General features: G+C 38.8%; 1 protein-coding gene across 2 annotated transcripts in view; it reads right to left on the reverse strand.

The window, feature by feature from the left end:
* bcam (basal cell adhesion molecule (Lutheran blood group)) overlaps positions 1 to 13,853 on the reverse strand; it is a 45,381-nt gene extending 31,528 nt beyond the window's left edge. For both annotated transcript variants that reach the window (XM_016285521.1, XM_016285513.1), the window contains exon 1: positions 13,635 to 13,853. In XM_016285521.1, the coding sequence (XP_016141007.1) occupies positions 13,635 to 13,698 (64 nt within the window). In that variant the 5' untranslated portion in view covers positions 13,699 to 13,853. The remainder of the gene's footprint in view (positions 1 to 13,634) is intronic.
* Positions 13,854 to 22,150: the final 8,297 nt, after the last annotated feature.

Consider the following 22,150-nt stretch of genomic DNA (forward strand, 5'->3'; position numbering starts at 1 on the left):
GTATTTTTCATCAGATGAAAAATGTAAGATCACAAACCGCACATTAAGTGAATATAAATGTAAATATGCAAACCGTTCAGAAGTAAAAGCTTAAACAGACAAAACAAGTAGTTTTTATGTTTGGGGGCAGCCATCCAAAACCTCAAAACCCCAAAGCAAACCCCCTTGAAAGTCATTGTGTAATGAACTCATTTTAAAACTATGGCTTCTAGCAACTGTGAGAGATCTAATTGTAAAAGGAAAACAATGAGGAGAAAAGCTATGAAAACGGATGAAATTGAACACAGACTGCTCTGCCTCAACTGTTCCGGCAGGATGGTCAGAACCTCGGGCATGTGGAGATAAGAGGAGGGATAGTCGGAGAGAGAGCCGTAGTGAAGAGCAGTGAGCTGGAACCTTGAGAGAAAGAAAGCGATAAGAACAGAGGCTACTGCTGCCTCCTCTCTGTCCCATTATGTCTTTTGTCATTCAAACACACAAAATCAGATTGGTGAATTCGCTAAACAGTTGACCCACATTCGCTTGCAGTATTTCAATTCGTGTGCCATGTTACCTGATTTGCATAATTCCGAACAGTTGTACTACAAAGCAGACAGAGCATGCAAATAAACAACACTATCAGTGGGCACAAATCCTTCTTAGCTAAATTAATTTCTAAGAATGGAGGACCTTCCACAAACGCAAACACAATAACATTTCAAAAGCAAAAGAAGTCCGACGCAGAGCTCAAATATGAGAAGTATTTGAAAAACATGATAAAAAACAAACATTAAAGGAGCGTGATGTAATCTATTTCTTTCTTCGGCACTGCGACTCATTGTCTGACTGGTGAGGTAGGCGATACGCACACATCTGACATGAAAAGACATGTCACAGTTTATCTGCTAAACGTCACACAAACACAGGGTGTCGAGGTGACTGAAACTGTATCAGTGTGTGGCAGAAGGAGAGGGAAGTTTCAGATAGGCCTATGGAAACTAGTCCTTCTTTGCTCTATTAGACCTGTCAATAAATCCCTAAAGAGCTACTGTGTCATGAAGAATCTGCCAGGGACCCCTGGGAGTAGCTGTTTGTAATACCCAAACAGTAACACAAATTTTTTTTTTAAACATTTAGAATGTGTGAAATATAGAACTGAACATGAACTTTTCTGATGCCATATGTAATCTGAAGAAGCATCAATATTTTCCAGAATTGTAATGATATTCAATATATACAGATATTTATGCATTTGCTCTGAAATAAGTGATTTTTGATCAGAAGAATCACAATTTCAACAAAACAGCCATTGATTGTTAACTTAAATTACAGTACATATCTATTTAAAAAGATTTCACTAAATTAACAAGTATGAATTATATTTTTATCAAAAAATAAAATAAAATAAAATGGATTATCTGTTTGTCAACCAATAGCAGATGAGACAAAACAAATGCAATGTAACAAATTGCAAAGAAATTACACACTTCAGCTTTAAATGAACCATTAAAATTTAGTTTTGATGTTAAATGTGTCGTATATTTTTACTAAGAGCTATGGTAAGGAAAGATTTATGAACAGCAAGCTTTTGGAATAGGTACATTTTTGATATGGGACAACCACAAATGTTAGATGGAACTTCAACCCATTTGCCCAGCACATACAGGAAGCAGATGGAGAGATGGGTGGGGATTCGAGGAGGGGTGAGGACAGATCATAGGGTAGAGGAGGTTGACTTTGACATTGATTACACCACCTTGTGTGTTGGAAGGGGTGTGTAGTAGTTAATGCCAGGACATGTTGCTGGTTGATGCCACCTGGCAATATAGCAGAGATGGCACAGCTGACATTGGTTGGCAATGTAGCCCTCACCATGGAAGCACCAACAGGCAACCCCCGCCTTCCCTGCCTACTCTCATCCTCCCTTTCTCACACACAGATCCATGGCAGATCCGATCACCAGCTGGTACTGCTATCGTTACGCTGGGACCTCCCAGGCATTCCACTTCCTATTTTTAAATGCAGTTATATCCAAATTCCTCTCTGGGATGAAAAAGGACATTTTCTCAAGCTCCTGTTTGATAGAAATGCACCCCACATACACATTTCTACTCCAATGTCAACACACACAGTATACTGCAGTATTGGTTCTGTTAGTAAAAAACACATTCCCGACACTCACACAGTCAACACATAAACTTGAATTCAAAATGTATTCTCTGTTATCATTTATTCACCCACGTATCATTCCAAACCTATGACTTTTCCTTCTGAGGAACGTAAAAGAAGACTTTAAGACTTTGCATACAATTACAGTCTATGGGGAATGGAGCTTTCAAAAAGGATTGTGAATTCATCATAAGAGTTGTCCATGCGATTTATGCACTACATTACAAACCTTCTGAAGTCATCTGATGGCTTTATATGAGAAACAGACCAAAACTGATGTTAACTCAACTGGATCACTGTGTCTGTGATTTGAACCATTCAGATTCATGAACAAATCATTGAGACAGGTTTTGTGCTCATCATGCACTCTCACACAAAGCTACTGTATGGCTTCAGAAGATTTGAAATATCAGTCACATGGGTCACTTGTATGATACTTTATATTGCTTTTGTGTCCTTTTTGAAGCTTGAAAGCTTTAGTTTTCATTCACCATACAGTAAGTGAAGCAAAAGTACAGCCTCGTCCTTCACAGTCAGTCATACAGTTTTGGAACAATATGACAGGCATTAAATGATGACAGAATGTTCTTTTTTAGGTGAACTATCCCTTTAAGTATAGAAAATCAATGTGGCCATTGAATCCTCTCCTCAGTTCTGCTTCAAAACAATTTCTCCTTCTGCAATATGTTCCCTTTCTGTACCTCAATCTGTCCCACTCCATCACTCCATTCTTCCCTCATTTTCCCCCAATCCAGCCCCTCTGTCCTTCTTTTTTCCTTTCTGTCACTTCCCCTCCTCTCTGTGCTCGTTCTCTCGCTGTGTCTAATCACTCCGCAATAATACCTGCATTCCAGCAGCCCCAGGAATGTCTTAACAATGTAGCCTTGTCCTTTAACTGCTGCACAGGTACAAGAGCATGTGGGTGTGCATGTGTGTGGCCACATGCAGACAGAAAGTGAAAAGATATGGATTTAGATGCCCTGGACCCTACATTACCAAATTAAAATAAATAAATAATAATACACCACCATTCAAAGTTTAGAGTCAGTACAATTTTTTGTGTTTTTGAAAGAAGTGTATCATGCTCACCAAGGCTGCATTTGTTTGATCAAACAAAAAAAAACCTAGCCTTGTCCTTTAACTGCTGCACAGGTACAAGAGCATGTGGGTGTGCGTGTGTGTGGCCACATGCAGACAGAAAGTGAAAAGATATGGATTTAGATGCCCTGGACCCTACATTACCAAATTAAAATAAATAAATAATAATACACCACCATTCAAAGTTTAAAGTCAGTACAATTTTTTGTGTTTTTGAAAGAAGTGTATCATGCTCACCAAGGCTGCATTTGTTTGATCAAACAAAAAAAAAAAACGGTATAAACAGTAATACTACAACTTCACTGTTTTTACTATTTTTATATATTTTAAAATGTAGGCCTATACTTTTTTTTTCCTGTGATGGCAAAGCTGAATTTTTAGCAGTCATTACTCCAGTCTTCAGTGTCACACGATTCTTCAGAAATCATTCTAATATGCTGATTTGGTGCTCAAGTAACATGTCTGATTATTAATGATGCTGAGAACAGCTGTACTGCTTAATATTATTGTGGAAACCATTTTTTCATGATTCTTTTGAGTTCAGAATTTATTTATATCTTTACTGTCACTTTTGATCGATTTATGTGTCCTTGCTGAATAAAAATATTATTTCTTAAAAAAAATAAAAACAATACTGACCCCAAACTTGAACTGAACAGTAATGATTTATAATTTTTTATCAGAGCACAACTGCATGATGAGCTGTATTTGACAATCACTGCTATTGGATTTTATTCTCTGTGTTCTAATTCAACTGGTTTGTATGACTTTCACTAATTGTACTGTATGACGTCACTGTCTAAAGAGTATAGCGGCTGAGCAGCTAAAAAGAGGAAAACGATGAGAAAAAAGAGACAAGGGGCTTCCCCAAAAGAAAAAGAGAGACGCTAACAAAGCGAGTGAGAATGAATGAAGGACAAAGGAAAGGGCAGAGCAGTGTGAGAAAGTTGCCTTCAGCCCACTTAGGTATCACACTCCCAAACTAGCAACACAAGCATTTCAAAGAGACTGGGAGAGAGAAAGGGAGGGAGGGAGGAAAAAATCTCCAGATCCACCATCTGATCCAGGGTGGATGATTTTAATGAACATGTGTCCTCTGCTCTTGCTCTGTCAGCCCTCCCTGCCGCACCAGTCAATATGCGCCCACACGCCCGCTCCTACTCCCACTCCGACTGTTAATTGACTAGGGAATTCCACGTGCCCATCGCCATGGTTACTTGGCAAGGAACGGAGGGGTTAGACTGACCGCTGTCCAAAAAATGTTTAGCCGAGGTGGGGAGTGACAGCCGCCACTGTCAGCGGGTGTTCCACACCCCATACGGGACACCAGGAGGACCAAAGACACCAACACCACCAACAAAGTCCCTCAAACATATGCCCAACAGATTCTATCTTCCAAAGTGTGACGACCTCTTCCCAAACTAACAGTCTAATTAAGTCCGTCTTAAAGAGTTAAAGCCCTGTGTGTCTTAGTGCAGAACCATTTCATGAGCTTCTGTGTTTTTAACTAACTAAACTAATCCATCATGAGCCAAATGCCACCGTTGTCTGCATAATTGTCTTTTAAGAGATTCTGGACTCTGTGAGGAATAGACAGCAAACAAAAAATTACTGGCCCACATGAAAGCTTAATTTGATCGCACAAAGCCCATTTCCTTTGATAATACATAACAAGATTTTCATTTGCCCTACATTTTAGTTCTTCAAACTCAATAAACCGGTATATTATGATCTTCTGAGATCCTAGCGCTGGTAACAATATCCTTCCCATCGGAGTTGAAGCATAACGTGAACGTTACAAACTTCATCTGTGTTCTCTGCGAAACGAAAATTACATCCAAGACTGATTACTAGCCATTAATAAGATTTCATTTCAGAGCAAATGGATGGCTACAACCTTTAACAAATGACAAGGTACAAAACCTGAATCTCAGTAGGAAGTGTAGCCATGCTAGTTGTCAGTCAGGCTAGTACTGTACAGGGAAATCACTGATTGGTTGAGATTATGCAGGGGGAACCAATGCCGGGGCCCCGCAGGCCTGAATATGATTATCAAGCTGAGTGTCAATCAGCAAGGCAACAGAATTAGAGTTGGCGCTGCGCTCCTTGGGGTCCATCAGACCACCTTCCTGAATAGCTATCAGCCAGGGACACTCATTAACCACAAACGAAAGCTGAGCGCTCGCTAATCTACAGGGATGAAGGGTTTCGATACAGAGGAAGGAAAGAGAAAAAGAGCAAACCCAAAATCATTTTCTTTGTCATGTTTTCCAGTGAAGATACAGCATATAAACATCTTTAAAACCGGATAAATTAAACAAGCAAAGTTGCATTAGATTGCATAAGACTTGTCAAATTGTTTTCCTTAAATTAAGTTTATTCTATTCCCTATTTGCCAATTCTTCTTGGCAATTTTTTTCTTGTTTTAAGTACATACATTATAAGCAAAGACATTTATATAATATTTCATGTTAAATATTTCAAATAAATGATGTTCTTTTGAACACTGGTATTAATAATAAGAAATGTTATTTGGCCACCAAATCAGCAAATTAAAATGATTTCTGAAGGCTCATGTAACACTGAAGACTGGAGTAGTGGCTGCTAAAAATTCAGCTTTACCATCATAGGAATAAATTACATGTTAAAATATTTTTTTTTTAAAAACCATTGTAATACTATTTCACAGTATTACTGTTTTTACTGTAATTTTTTATCAAACATATACTAGTTTCAAAAACATTAAAAAGACTTACTGACCGAATAGCTCAGCCCAGGGGTGCGCTCGACTAACCAAACAGCCGTAAGCTGAGTGCTATGAAGGCTTTTCTCTCCCTTGCGTCAGTTGACTGTTCTCCAGGGAATGTTTGTCAGCTGATAGTAAGAGGACAATGGGCATAGTCTGTGTGAGGAAAGGGATGTTTGAAGAGCTCTTAATAAACAAGCACTGTTTCAGCACAACTGTGTTTTTAGGCACATCAGGTAAAGCTGGCACAGTTTAAACCAGCTGCAGTGGAGGTCCAACTGAGATATGACGCAAATGACTGAGACCAAAAGCAAGAGAGCAGCCTGTGATATACTTTGAATGCTCATTACGTATTTGTGATGATTTTACCAGTGTTATAAAACATCACAAATTGTTGCTTTACTTGGCCATTGTGTTTCCTAAAGTTTTACAGTTTTTCCTTGTCTCACAACTAAAGACACTCATTCAGACTTCAGAAGACATCAGAATTAAGTGACTAATATCTGTGAATTAGCTCTGATTCAACAATTTGTTTGCAGCCTATAGTAGGCCCATTTAGTAAAATAATATGTGCAAACCATGAGTTGATTACCTATGATTTGACTTTATTTTATTTTTTTTAATTTAACATTTAAAATCTACTGAATGGCGGTTTAGTTGAAAACATAATATATTTTAAGGCTAATATGTGAGAAAAAAATTACAGTATTTTTTATGTATTATTTATTTTTGAAATAAATTATTTTACAACTTACATTTGAATATTTTTAATACATACATATTTTAAGGCAAATATGTGACAACATAGGAAAATATATTGTTAAAAAAAAAGAATAATTTACATATATATTTACATGCCCAGCTCTAATCACACCACAAAACAGATCACCTATGACAAAAAAATGAGCTGTAGAAGTACGTCAAGATGAAGCATTTCTTGTAAGCCAAATCCCCAAACACTGCTAGGATAAACAAATCAATTCAGAACAACTAATATCCATCTCCAAATCGATACGGTATAATAGAGCTAAGGGAGATGCGGCAATGTACTACAAGATGGACGATAGTGTAGCATGACCTAAGTTCCTCGCTAAAAAGCAATATTTTCCCCAAAAGGAAACCCATCAGCCCTGAATCCATTAAGAATGCCTGAGAGAGGCCTCTGGACTTGCGTCGGCCAATCACCCTGCCGATCTCCACAGCTAAATGGATCAGCCGCTCTTAACCTCGTCTCCCCAAAGAGCCTCCGAAGCGCCTATTCTTCAAAGTACTATAGCCCAACACACAGATGCAGCTTTACACTGTGCCTCATATCCTTCTGCTCCCCACTTTAGTATCAGACCACTTCAACATCCTTTACAGAAAACAGCCATAACGCACACAAAATATCTTCCACATACTCTGTTTCCTGTATGCCACTAATAACAGCCTTGAAGCTGCAGCCTTGGTGAAATCAAAGGGCAGTGGGCTACCGGGCTTCCTCTATCTCGGTTTCTGCCTTACCCGGATACTTTGTAGTGTGGGCAGAGTGTTTGAATGCTGAAGTACTGGGCAGGGCCCAGATTTCATGAAAGACGGGAGGATTTGTGGGGGGCTTGAGTGCAGACGGAAGGGAGGAGTGATAGAGGGATACTGCATTCTTTTTTGAAGAAACGACTCTATCAGTAGTGGTGGTTATAAATTCTGAGTGAAAGAGCTCAGTGGGTCTGCATGAATAAATTCTTTCCTGTTAGCACAGAATCTATAGACACACTGTCTGTCTTCCCAGTCAACTTAACTCAGTTATCTATGCTGGAGCACGTACAATACCAACCGTAAATCACCCAAAACATCAATGGTCACCCACTGATCACAAACAGCACCGCCATTATTGAAAACAAAGAGAGCGACTAACAAATACAGAAGTAACCCAGACAGAGCTAATCCACAGCATTAAAACTCTGTGTGTGTGTTTTGTCTGAGTGTGCAACATCTGCAGCAGCATCTGAACTGCTGTGGCTCAGATCAGTCAATATGTTTACGTATACTTCAAAAGTTCAATTTCAGTTGGACCAAAACAATCATTTGTTTTCTGAAATCTTTAGCCTGACTGAAATCTTTGAAACCATAGTTCACTCAAAATTGACAATTCTGTCATTTCTGTCACCCATCCTCAGGGTGCGAACTACGGGGGAGCTAGGGGGAGCTCGGCTCCCCTTAATAAGACATGGGCTCCCCTGAAAACGTGATTTGTGAAATTTTGGGGGGTCTCCAAAAATATTGACAATGTGTTATTTTGACGTGCAATTTCAGTTTTGTGTAATGTGATCATCATGGATTATTGTGTGTAAAATTGCAAAAATATCATTCATTCATGCATGACGGTGATTTAAACCCAATTCACTTCAATAAAGATAACTATACATGCTATTCTTGTCATGAGCATCAAGGTGTGGGGGAGCTGCGGTGCAAATTCCACTCATGTTTAGTACATGTTAACTCAAAGATTCGAAGAAAAAATATAAACGTTGGACTCTGTGGTCGATTCTGTGTTAAGGAAAGGCATGTTATTCGCAATTAAGTGTTGTGGCTGGGGTGTTATAGGTCTGCGTGACTCTCGATGTCTTAAGCCTAATTGAACGGAGGAATTATGGTATTCTTCTGTAGCTTGACGACGAGTAACTAACCGTTGTTCATGTGAACTCAAAGACAGTCTGATGCTTTGACTATTTGTGGGTGGCTGTTTGTTGTTTCACCTATCAATTTGTGTCGATAAAGTATAATAGGGTAAATCCTGTATAGTGATTAATCCTATATAGCGCTTGCATAAAGCAAGTAGTGCATACACTTGTAGCTGTTATGTATCTTTGTAAGTCATTGTAAGCCCTCTTTTGAGGCACGCGCAAACGCACAAATTTTATTTTATTTTATTTTTTATTTTAATACTTACAACAACAGGTAGGCCTCTATTTATGCTAAAGCTTAAGATTTTGCATTAATAAACCTTTTAAAAAACTTAATATAAACATTTCTATAATTGATATATAAAGCTTCTCCATGACTGCCATCAGAACTGTTCAATCAGAACAGCTCAGGTGTCTCCTTAAAGAGGAAGCTAACTGATTGTTTTTAGTTTAAAAGTGACTTTCTGTAATCTTTCGTAACCTAATGTTATCGTCATAACATTTAACAATGTTAAGTGATACTCAACTTACACATTATAAAAGTTTAAAAAGTAACACATTTATGATTTGGTGTCAATGAGAGAGTGCTTGTGCCTAGATTGGGTTGTGGAGATACATAAGACAAAAAAAAAGATCAGGAGAAACTGGCTTAGATGATATTAAGATGAAAAGACAGACTGCTAAGTATCTTTCTTTTTGCGTAACCAGGTGGTTGCTGCTGCTTTGTGCCAGAGCAGTGAGCAGCGAGCTTTCCTCAAACCGGCTGCCAAAAGAACTGCTGCCAATCCAAAAACAAGCTTTCATGATTGGTCTCCAAACAATTAAAACAAGCCCAAATGCTCTTGATTAATATTTAAGGCGTTTAACGAATCATTCAGCTGTAATTCTATCAGAGTTTCTTATACAGTGGGTACGGAAAATATTCAGACCCCCTTAAATTTTTCACTCTTTGTTATATTGCAGCCATTTGCTAAAATCATTTAAGTTCATTTTTTTTCCTCATTAATGTACACAGAGCACCCCATATTGACAGAAAAACACAGAATTGTTGACATTTTTGCAGATTTATTAAAAAAGAAAAACTGAAATATCACATGGTCCTAAGTATTCAGACCCTTTGCTGTGACACTCATATATTTAACTCAGGTGCTGTCCATTTCTTCTGATCATCCTTGAGATTGTTCTACACCTTCATTTGAATCCAGCTGTGTTTGATTATACTGATTGGACTTGATTAGGAAAGCCACACACCTGTCTATATAAGACCTTACAGCTCACAGTGCATGTCAGAGCAAATGAGAATCATGAGGTCAAAGGAACTGCCTGAAGAGCTCAGAGACAGAATTGTGGCAAGGCACAGGTCTGGGCAAGGGTACAAAAAAAATTTCTGTTGCACTTAAGGTTCCTAAGAGCACAGTGGCCTCCATAATCCTTAAATGGAAGACGTTTGGGACGACCAGAACCTTAGCAAATGGCTGCAATATAACAAAGAGTGAAAAATTTAAGGGGGTCTGAATACTTTCCGTACCCACTGTATATAACGAATATACATACTTCTCTGTTTTATACAGTATGTTAAGAGTAGCATGTCCGAATAAAACAGTAGGGAAAACATATCCAAATGACCTATTACTTCCAGCGAGATTGAGAAGTGTACATCCAATAGACACTTTAGCATCCCATGAGGCCACAGGAGAGGACTTGTGAAGAGCAATGAAGAGACGCAACTGAAAAATCAAATTGCGTTTTCTCTGATAAAAAGTGCAAATGCAATTTTAAAAAACCTGCCACATGCTATGGTATCAGGGGTCTGTCAAACCATTAAAATGTGATCACCGTGTAAAAAATGCTTTATGGTCTAGCAGCAAAGTGCCATATTGTGATCTTGGATTAAAACCAGTGTGTTGTGGTTGCGTGACTTGCTTTCACTGGCAGCCTTCATGTCCATCTGTGCCGAACGAAAGAGAGACAGAGAAATGGAGACGGGATTGAAAGAGAGAGAATCTGGGGGGTTGAAGAGTCAGGGGGCGAGATGTAACCTGTCCCCTGCTGAATGCTTCTCATTCCAAGCAGTGACTCCCCCCTCCTCATGGGCATGAATCACAAAGCTGATACGAGAGACTGGGGCCCACAGCAAGCGAGCCCAATCATACACTTTACCACCACTTTCCAAATTAGCACCTTGGGTTAGCACAGTTACACAACGTGTGGGCTTACGCTGCACACACGCAGGTGTGCGTGACTAGATTCATGCGCAGGTGTGTGCGTGATGGATATCTATAGGAGCTTTGAGCTTGCAGAAGCCACCTCAGATTGGCTTTTATCTGCTGGCCCAGCACAAAGAACGGGTTTTAATTTGAAGCCTCCTAATTCCATAATAATTACTGCCGGCTGCAGGGGGTGACGTGTGTGTGCGCGTTTGTGTTTGATGCCGCTGCGGTTGGGGAGGTTCTGCTGAGGAGAAAATTTAAGCAAGGAAATGAGCAGGGGAAATAGACAAAGAAGGGAAGAGTGTTGTTTCTGCAAGACTTCTTAAACTCAGCTGACAAGCTGTCTCGATGATTCTTTCCGCCACCTTCTGACATCCCACCACGATCAAACGCGCACAGTGGCGGAGGTGCTGCAATGATACCTCTTATGAATATGCAACTGAGGCTTGAAAATGCAAATAATATTGTGTAAATGTCATCTGGGAGGGTATTGCTTTGGTATCAGTTCTTGTGGTTACAGTAACAAGGTCAGGTGGCTCCAATATGAGGCTGGACGGGAACCATTTTAAATGCTAATCACTGAGACTTCCATTATAAGGCAAATTATATGAAAGCTCTAACAGAGGCTGGCGTACCTCGGGGAGAGGTAGGCAACAAATTGAAATGAACGGGCAGAGTTCCAGCAGCTGTCATTTGGCAGTTAAACGCTAGAGATCAATCAAATTGTATGCCCGGAAAGAGGATAAAGTCATTAAAAGAGGTTTTCCTGTTGACGCGCTCAAAGAAAAAACGCTGGGGAGCTTGTGGAAGTGTAGCAGTTTTCAACCTTGCTAAGTTTGAGAAGTCACAGATCATGTGGTATGATACTAGAAACTGCCAGAGCAGTCTGGCCATCAGATAGTTTGGCATCAAACTGAGGATCCCCTGATCGGCCCAATTAAAGCACATGCAAAAATGAGTAAATTCTTAATGACGTTCGAGTTAAAGAGAGAAGGGGAAAACAGCTACAGAAGAGAAGACCTCAGAGGACCTGCTTTCAGAGCAACAGCAGCATCACAGATCAGTGTATTAAACCCAAACGCAGCACCCTGGAGCCTTGAGTGAGCTCATCAGAAGAAACGCTTCATCTGTCTGTTGCTCCACACGTATTTTCACACTGGACACGAGAAGAGCCTCAAACAACAGAAGAAAGGCAGGGCGCTGAGGGATAAGATAGGTAGGTAAAAAAAGACTGCAGATAGCCGAAGCATTGAAAGAAGGTGGGAATGCTGGAAGAGCCAGATACACAGTAGGGGAGGGGAGCAAGAGAGCCTTAAGAGCAGATAGAAAGATAAAACGCAAGTACCTCTTGGATGGTGAAGAATGTATCCTGTGCCTGGGAGGGTTATTTTTTGGAGAGAGCTTCTTTATTTGAGTGTTTTCACTCAAAGGCAGTCATGTTTAAGTGGAAAACATGCAGACTTTTAATGTTGACTTAAGTCAAATCGCCTGGCATAAAATGAAAATTTGTGTTAAAATGAAATAAACTTATCCGCAATTCAAATATGTGGTAATTTGCATTTAGGCTTCATTTTTAAAGTGATAATAAAGGTGGTAAAGACAGTCAATCGGAGAATGGGCGGAGCTAGAGGCGGGGCCACAGTTCCTCCGTGCAGAAAAATCATTGGTCATAGGAAGCCAAACACTTCAAAGCAGAACAAAACTGCTACAAGCTGAGCCGCAGGGTACGGACAGTTACAGCGCAATGGACTTGATAGCTCAGAACAGGTTCATAAACTCTCACAGAATATTGACAACAGAAATGATTTTCCATCCATGAATAAAATAGGCTACAAATACTTAAAAACATTTTGAACATTTAACAGAGGGAAATTGACATATATAACGGAGGTACAACTTGATTCGACTGTGTTTGTTGAAAAGTACTGCATACAGGCTAGGCTACTCATATTTTAAATCTGCCATTTGTATTGTAGGCTACATAAGATAATTGTACCCAAACAGTAGGCTACATAATTCTGTACAGGGTAGCTTTATATCTACACAAGAAATGTATGTTTTTTTAATTAATTGTAATACGTCCAAAAATAGTTGAATTGTCGTAGATTTAATTAATTGTGAACCCAATTGTAAACCTTAGATAATGAGTTAACCTGAATTTTGAAATGTATTTTACGCCATTATTTCGTATTGATTTAAAATGAAAAAATATTGTAATACGTACATTTAGCCTACGTTTCAATAACACAGAATTATACTAACGTGATATGAATTTAGATTCTCCGCAGCCTCACACTTGAACTCAGATGAAAGTACGCGCGTCTGTCCGGCGATACTGGCGCTCTCCAGTGCTGCGGAGCAGGAGCGTCCCTCCCCTCCTCAAACACCAAGACCAGCCCGGCTTGTTAACCCTTGAACCATTCCCTGACTTAAACATGAGACCCTCAAAGACGCTAACAGCCAAAAAAAAACCCGGTTTATTTTAAATAAGTGTTTTAAAATGTCTTCTGCGCAATGTCTCGTAAGTCCCCAAAGTTGCTTTCGACACTTGCGCCCTTTTATTCTCCATATAGGTTCCAAGGTAACAGGTTGTTCCAAAAACCAAGAGAAAAGTAACCTATTCTTAATTTACTCCACGTTCAAACATACAATTTACATTTATACTCACAAAGTAGGAAGAAAGCCTTGTGATTAACAGAAAAAAAAACTTAGGCTTTTAATTATTTAGTAAAATCTGTAATTTTTTAAAGCATTATCATTACTACTTACCTTGCAGCGCAACAGCAAGCAAGGTGCAGCAAATCCCGAACAGTCCCAACATCGCTCTCTCCATAGTTACTCTCAACTTGGCGGCTTTGTTTCGCGTCTCGTCGTTGTGTTTCTTTGCAGCTTCTCGTCTCGGTGCAGCTCCTTCACCCTCTGCTCTGCTATCACGCTCACTCGCAGTAGTGCAGTGCGCTCCCCCGTCCTTCTTGGCGCAAGAAATCTGATGCGGATGGCAGTGACTTGGCTGATATATTTGCACAAAAGGTGACCGTGCGCCCCTCCCCTCTCCTCTCCTCTCCCTTCCCAAACGAGTAAAGTGCTGCTGGAGTGAACGCGTACGGACAAGAGACGAGATATTTTTTTACAGCTTATTGGCTAATTATTAAAAAGGGTGATGCATTGAATAACAGTGTTTCGATTTAATTTTGAAGGCACTAAATTAATCCAATAAGTCTTTTTTGGTGTGACCTCTAAATCTGAATGAACTTACTCTTGTACAAAACATATTGGTACACATAAAACATGGTGTAAATGTTGAAAATACAGTTGTTTTTATGATTGACAAGGATGTAGTGCAGTTTTAACTCTTCCACTGGTTTAGATCATTCATTTGTGTCCCTTTGGTAATAATAGTCTCTCAGTTCACACTGGGTTTCAAACAGGCGTTCCTGGGATAACTGGAGCAAAACAGCTGCTTCACATTTCTCAGGGCGAGAGTGGGGTGCACAAGAGAGAGAGAGTGTGTTATCGAACCCGATAAGAGGAGAGAGGCTTGGGAAATGGAATAGGGCAAAGTGATGAAAGAAGAGGAGAGAGAAGACAGGAGGGTGGAGCTTTTGTGTTGGATAGAGAGGATATGGTTTGATATATTCAGCGGTGTCATTTCTGTAACTTTGTGCTATTCTTGGGTCATGACAGCACAGCAATGTATTAAACTGCTCATCTCGTAACGCCAGAAGTGACTCTTTGCACTTCAAAGTCCACACAGACATTGCTTATGCACAAGCATTGCTTTACTCCAATGCCCAAAATCCAGTGCAAAGCAGGGAAAGTAAGGGAATAGTCATAGTATCCTTTAGGAGAGAGGGGTCAAATACCATCAGTTAAAGCCTGTTTTCAAGAAACGGCAGTACTGATAAGGGCTTGCTCTGGGAAATTTCATAAAAATAAATAAATAAATAAACATTTTCCAGTAACAGCTACATCAGAGATAAGGCAGATTGATATGAACAGACTTGCTGCCAAAGGGATAGTTCACCCAGAAAAGAAAATTGTATTATCATTTACTCACCCCCAAGTTTTCATGTTGTTTCTGTTTCGGTGGAATACAGAAGAAAATATATGAATTTTCACACAGCTCTACAGTACAAAAAAGACAAAATGTGAAATAGAATGTGGAGGTTTTCTGACCTTAGGCAAAATCCTCACTGGCTGCCCTCCAACTTTCCAGATCCCATTCCCAAATATATAATAAAAATAATAATATAAAATAATACAAAAAATATAATAATGAAATAAAATAAATAGAAAATAAATATATTTTTTAATTTTAGTTTTTAAAACTATTTTACCCCCACATTTTTTCTGCCTCCTTCGCCTCCTCTGAGAAAACTCCACTGGACAAAATTCACTATAAAAAGCACCAAAAAGTAGTGTGCACAAGCCATACAATAACAAACAGACTGAAACTTTATTCACTAATAATCGTACCACCACTGAAGCTCAATAATCTCAAACTGCTTTGATGTTATTGATGCCAAATGCCATTGGTCTCCTGTGACCAATCACATATAATAAAAATAATAATATAAAATAATACAAAAAATATAATAATGAAATAAAATAAATAGAAAATAAATATATTTTTTAATTTTAGTTTTTAAAACTATTTTACCCCCACCCCCCACATTTTTTCTGCCTCCTTCGCCTCCTCTGAGAAAACTCCACTGGACAAAATTCACTATAAAAAGCACCAAAAAGTAGTGTGCACAAGCCATACAATAACAAACATACTGAAACTTTATTCACTAATAATCGTACCACCACTGAAGCTCAATAATCTCAAACTGCTTTGATGTTATTGATGCCAAATGCCATTGGTCTCCTGTGACCAATCACAACTTGTCAACTGAATATGTGAATTGGATAATAAGATTGAAAGGAATAGATCACTCAGAAATGAAAATTCTGTCACCATTTACTCACCCCCATGTTGTTCCAAAATAAGAGATATATAAAGATTCTTCAAAATGAATACTTTTGTGTTCCACTGGAAAGAAAAAAATTATACAGGTTTGTAAAACCAGGCAAATCTACATTTATTTTATATATATTTAAATAGCAGTTATTGCTGTCAAAGCTGCTATGGCACAGGGTTGTGAGGTGTCCAGTCCCAGCCTGGACAGGAGAACATACTAGTAACTGAAACCCACTCTGTGACCTTTCCACAGCCCGGACTTTGCTCTTTGAAAACATCAGAGCCTTATGTTGACCCAGAATGTTTTGGTGATTTAAAGTGTGTGTGATTTTCACCAAAAGTGTCATTTTCCTCTAGAACAATGGCATCAGAAGTACACGGAGATGTCGGGTTGACGGAGGGATGTAATGATAAAATGATGAAAAGGGAGGGAAGAGGTTAGAAGAACTCTTTGATTCTTGTGTCAGGGTGTGACTAGCATGGGGCCTGGGGGAACATCGGGGATACAGAACAGAGGAGCGGAGAAGAGAGAAACAGAATGATAAATTGGGGCTTAAGGGAGAGGAAAGAGGACTGCACACCAGGCAAGTAAATCAGCAGAGAATGAGTAAAGACAGACCAAAGGGAGCATGGACAGAGTAGATGTACTGAATTTGATGTGCTTTTTAATATTATTTTATAGGTTGTTGTTACTTAAACTGCTCTCACACGCGTTCTCTAGTTTGTATTTGCCAACATCTTTTCAGGCAAGTTTTTGTTTACCCTCCAAATCAATTTGATCTCAACTAGTATTCCTGCAATTTTGTTTTCTGGTAGAACCGCTGAATACAGAGAACATGCTGGGATGAAAAAATCTTGTTATCAGAGATGGATTTTTAAAATGTCTCTTTTTATAGACAAACTTGGTATGGAAGCAGGGAAAATAAACCTATTCATAGTCCAAATGAACCAGTGCAAAAACACTGTGGGGGAAAAAAAAAAACCTCTTGGTCACTGTAAGATGCACAATATTGTTAACATCAGAAATACACATTGAGGTTAGAGTTTATTTTCAAATAATGTCCATTAAAAAATGGGAAAATGTCCATTAAAATATACAAAACAATCAGACTCGCAACAGGATGAACACAGCAACAATATTGCAGAAATATTACTCGTGAAGTCCACTCATTCTAAATACAATCAAAATCATAAGATGATGTCAGGTGTGTTTGCATGAAATATGAGAGCGGTTATGAGGTGTGATATAAGAGAGGAAGTTTCAGTTAGCTGGATGAGGAACCTGACAGCAATATTAGGAATTATTGCAATTAGACCATGCAACAATGTAAAAAAAAACAAACACTGGTTACCAGAACCACGTGTCATAAGCACGAATGAGTAACTCACACATAATACTGAATTTAAATCTAATGTTAAATTTCCTAATTTACTGTCTGTATTGTGTAGGGTGATACTGTACAAGGTTCCTGCAGCTGAGGGTTTAGTCAAAGACAGATCCTCCCTCTGCTCTACTTTCCAGGAATGACTACCACCATACTAAACCCACAGGCTACATGCATCCAGCCTTTAGATCTAGCCATAACACTCTGTCATCATGGTGGCACAGTGTCAGGATCCAACCCAAAAAGTTTGCATATTTGTGCCAGTAATTTCGGTTTGGCACGTGGGCGGACGTGCTGACATTTCAGCTGCAGGGTTCATCCTCATGGGGGCTTTCAGTAGAACAATACAGCCTATCATTCCTTCTGCCCACAGCCTGACTGAACATCTTTCTCTGCACATAGAGCTGATTATCCTAAACTATAGACCACACAGATCAGAGCTCCGTGTGTGTGAACTGACCTCAGCTCATGCCAGAGGTCAAAGAGCAACTGGGGAAGACACGGAAGGCGTTGATGCTCTCAATAAACACAGCAGATTAAGATTCCACGATGGAAACTCATGAACAGCCTCATTAAGCACAGTCAGTGTACAACAGGATTCATACGGCTCTGTGCTCATTTACGTTTACTGTAAACTGAGATGACTCACTCAAAAGAACTGTGGGTTTTAAATTCATTGCCTGTGAAACAATGCACCTAATAAAAGCCTTTGTTTAATACTCACATATGATATGTTAGAGGGTTTATATATATATATATATATATATATATATATCACTGTTTTTACTGTATTTATGATCATATAAACGCAGCCTTGATGGGCGTAGACGATTCTTTCAAAAACAAAAAAATTGTAATACCTTTTTTTCAGTGTGTACTGTGCAAATTTATGCGTTAAAACAAACACATTTATACATTTAAGACATATATATATATATATATATATATATATATATATATATATATGTCTTATATATATAGACAATATATATATATACTTATATATATAGAGAGAGAGAGAGAGAGAGAGAGAGTTCAGTCATGAAACTCTTCTGAGCAACTGATTTGTTTACTTAAAGCCAATTGCTCATCCAATCAGTTGTTTGTTCCTATACACAACCTATTCATTCCTTGACTTGTATCGAATCAGTTCATTGTAGCACGCCATATATATATATAAGACATATATATATATATATATATATATATATATATATGACTTATAGTTATAGTCAATATAAATTTAAACTTATAAATGTATATAAATATATATAATATATAATATATATATAAGTGTATAATAAATATAAACTTATAGAGTCAATATAAATATATATTACATATAGTTCTTAAATATATACATGCATGTGTGTATTTATATACAGTATAAATATAAATATACACAGTACGCCCACGTATATAATGCAAACATAAACTTTTATTATAGATTCGATTAATCACGATTAATCAATTTGACAGCCCTAATATAAATGCTTTTTTCTATTTTTTCTTCTTTTTTTTGCACAAGAAAACCATAAAATGTAAAGGTGTTTAAAACAGAGGTAACATACTTTAAACAGAAGCCAACTTAACCTCTTATGTAAAAACTGTACTGCAAACTTACCAGACATTAAATTCCATAAATGAAATAATTTAATTATTGAAATATTCATACGCTGAAACAACATGCCTGGAGAATTTAAACCTTTATCCATTTTTAGCGCTGTCTGTTTCCACACACATACGCTTGCAACACGCCTGAGGTCCATTTCAACACAGAGTCAGGAAAAAGTGTGTGTGCTTTGGAGTACAGATGGGGGGTGTTGGAGCTTAAGGCGAATTCTGTGAAAAATTCCTCAACTTACTTTAAAGAGAAATAATAAAAGTTTCATGGAATGAATTAAGAGGTAATTATGGATGAACCAAAGCATGACTGTTTACTTATGAAGCATATTAATGAGGCAGCCAGTGCATGCATCAATAAGTCACAAAGACTGATCTGCGGGCACATCAAAACATATTTACACCTACAGTACAGCTCAAATTCCAACAAATGCACACAACGAATAAACCACTGCAGTACGTGGCAGAAACAAGAGTGCATTTTTACGACTCTGAGCTCAGATTTCTTGTCTCTAGAGTCAGATCATGGCAGTGTTTGTCCACCTGTGCATCCATTAGCTTGTGCTTCTGTCTGTGTGTGTTAGCTGGTTCATATTGGGGCCCCATCTGTGTGCAGTGATGCCTGTTTCAGTGCCAAACCCCACTGATGTCACCTCCCCGGAGTGGCCGCCTCCTTTGAGGAGACCCCCAAACCAGCACACACACAAACTTCTGCTCTTTATCGACCCAACCAGCGTGCTAATCCTTGCCCATCGCTCTCTTTAGCCTAGTTTTCTTCTCACAATCTTATTTGCGTCCCCATTTCCTTAACTTAATCGCCATCTCCTTCTATGTTCTGCCTCCTCATTCTGTTTATCCTCATTTCTGCTTTCTCCGTCACCCAAAAGCCCTTGCTTTATCATTCCATCTCCATCCAGTTCGCTCTCACCCTCTATTACTCACGATGATGGCCATTATCTTATTAGCCGCTGATGACGGTGCACTCAGGGAAGAGAACCTATGACACAGGCTGGCATAAATGAAGGTTTGAGACCGAGAACGAAGAGAGAGAGTGCTGGAAATCCCAGCCTGCAGCAGTCAGAGCAACCGATCCCCCCTTACCGCCATGATTTAGCACTGTGATCTCTGCTGCCAAGCTCCCAGCATGCCCGCTCATCAGGACCAGAGTGGCAGTGCAGCGGAATGCCCGTGTGCTCCTTTAATCAATTTACCAGCTGATTCACTCGTGTCCGCTGGCAGAAATAGATTGACTGGATTGCCGAGATCTGCAAAAACATGACATTATTCAGGTTAAAAGAAAACTCTATATCGTTTTCAAGAGCCAAGGACAGTGTAATGTATGCTCACTGCAGTAATTTCTTGAAAAGGGTTGAGACTTCATTTAGTGCTTTGGCACAGGAGCATAAATCATTAGGAATCATAATCAATATTCAGCATATGGTGAGGCGCAGCGTCCCGGGAGAGAGTGTGTGTGTGTGTGTGTGTGTGTGATTGTGTTCATCAGGCTCGGCTGGCTTGAGCTGCTTCTGTCCCTTTGATCAAGCAAGCGGGTCTGTCAGCCCCCCTACAAGAGCTCAAGCTCACTCAGTCTCTGTCTCTCTCTCACTCACACACGCAAGCACATTTCAAATGCTTTAGTTGGATTTACAGTTAAGTAAGCATTAGGGGATGATGTTAGATGACGAATTATAAAAAGTTAATGCACATTGTGGTAATACAGCCACAATGTGAAGCTAAGTCACAGCTTGGCTGTGCATTAATTATCAATAATTCAACAGGCAGTTATACTGCAGTAAGCACAAACACATCTTGTGTGTAGAGCTACTTTCTTACACCATTGTGTGTTTAGAAAAAAAACACAAACTGAGAGAGCGAGAGAGAGAAAGAGGGGTGCTTTCCATTTATATAAATTGTAATTTATATACTAATTCTGTATTTATCATATTTATTTGTGTGAAAATAACTGAAATTGCCAAAGTGATATGAAACTGCAAAATGGTCAAGATCGGGAACTACTACGTCGTTCTTCTTCAGAACACAAATTAAGATATTTTTGATGAAATCTGTGAGCTTTCTGACCCTGCATAGAAAGCAACGCAACTACCATGTTCAAGGCCCAGAAAGCCAGTAAGGACATCATTAAAATAGTCAATGTAACATCAGTGGTTCAACTGTAATTTTATGAAGCTACAAGAATATTTTTGTGCACAAAGAAAACAAAAATAACGACTTTATTCAACAGTTCTTCTCTTCCGTGTCAGTCTCTGCTGTGCAATGACGAGAGCACCACGGCGTGCGTGTGTGGTGCTGCTGACGCAGGATACAGCATTCTGACATGCTCTGCGCCTTATTCGCAAAGAGAGGAATGCACACGCATGCGTTGTGGTACCGTTGTGAACGCGCATTGAGGTCTGACACGGAAGAGAAGAAATTGTTGAATAAATTCATTATTTTAGTTTTCTTTGCGCACAAAAATTACATTGTCGTAGCTTCATAAAATTGCAGTTGAACCACTGAAGTCACATGGACTATTTTAACGATGTCCTTACTACCTTTCTGGGCCTTGAACGTAGTAGTTGCGTTGCAGGGTCAGAAAGCTCTCAGATTTCATCAAAAATATCTTACAGGTTTGGAATGACATGAGGGTGAGTAATTAATGACAATTTTCATTTTTGGGTGAACTATCCCTTTAAGCATTAAACAGCAACATGTGACAATAGATAATCCTTACAGGTTTGATATGATATTTTAATTAAAAACGTGAACAAATGATAAGCATGGATAAATTGTTCACAAAAAGATAAATAACATATGTTATTGATGTACATGCATTTGTGCGTGCCGTGTATATATGAGGGGAACTGATTTCATGCATTCAGATAAATCACCTTGGGACCAGATCATTAAAATTATCTGCAAAAATATTTCAGAAAAAAAAATTATATCAAGTATACTTGAAGTGTTCAAATATTTTTGGGGGGCCAATGAATATTTGAGTTGGCGTTTCTGAAATGGTGCAGCTCTTCAACACTATCCGGAGCACATACATATTTCAACACGTCATCTCTTTATAACTACCAAACAATCTGACTCACACACTTACTCACATCCTCACCATCTCTCTGACGTCATCAACAATAGATCAACTATTTTGTCATAGTGAACACTGCTCACCACTTCCTGCTAGAATAATGCTGTTTGATGCTCTAATGTTATGGAGAATCTGACTCAGCATCTCTCACTTTCCCGATAGAGATGACTTCACACTGCAGTCCACAAAATGAGCACTACCACTAGTAGGAATAAAAGAGTTT

Source organism: Sinocyclocheilus grahami, unplaced genomic scaffold (genome assembly GCF_001515645.1).
Source record: "Sinocyclocheilus grahami isolate Dianchi unplaced genomic scaffold, SAMN03320097.WGS_v1.1 scaffold11.1, whole genome shotgun sequence".
NCBI lineage: Eukaryota > Metazoa > Chordata > Actinopteri > Cypriniformes > Cyprinidae > Sinocyclocheilus > Sinocyclocheilus grahami.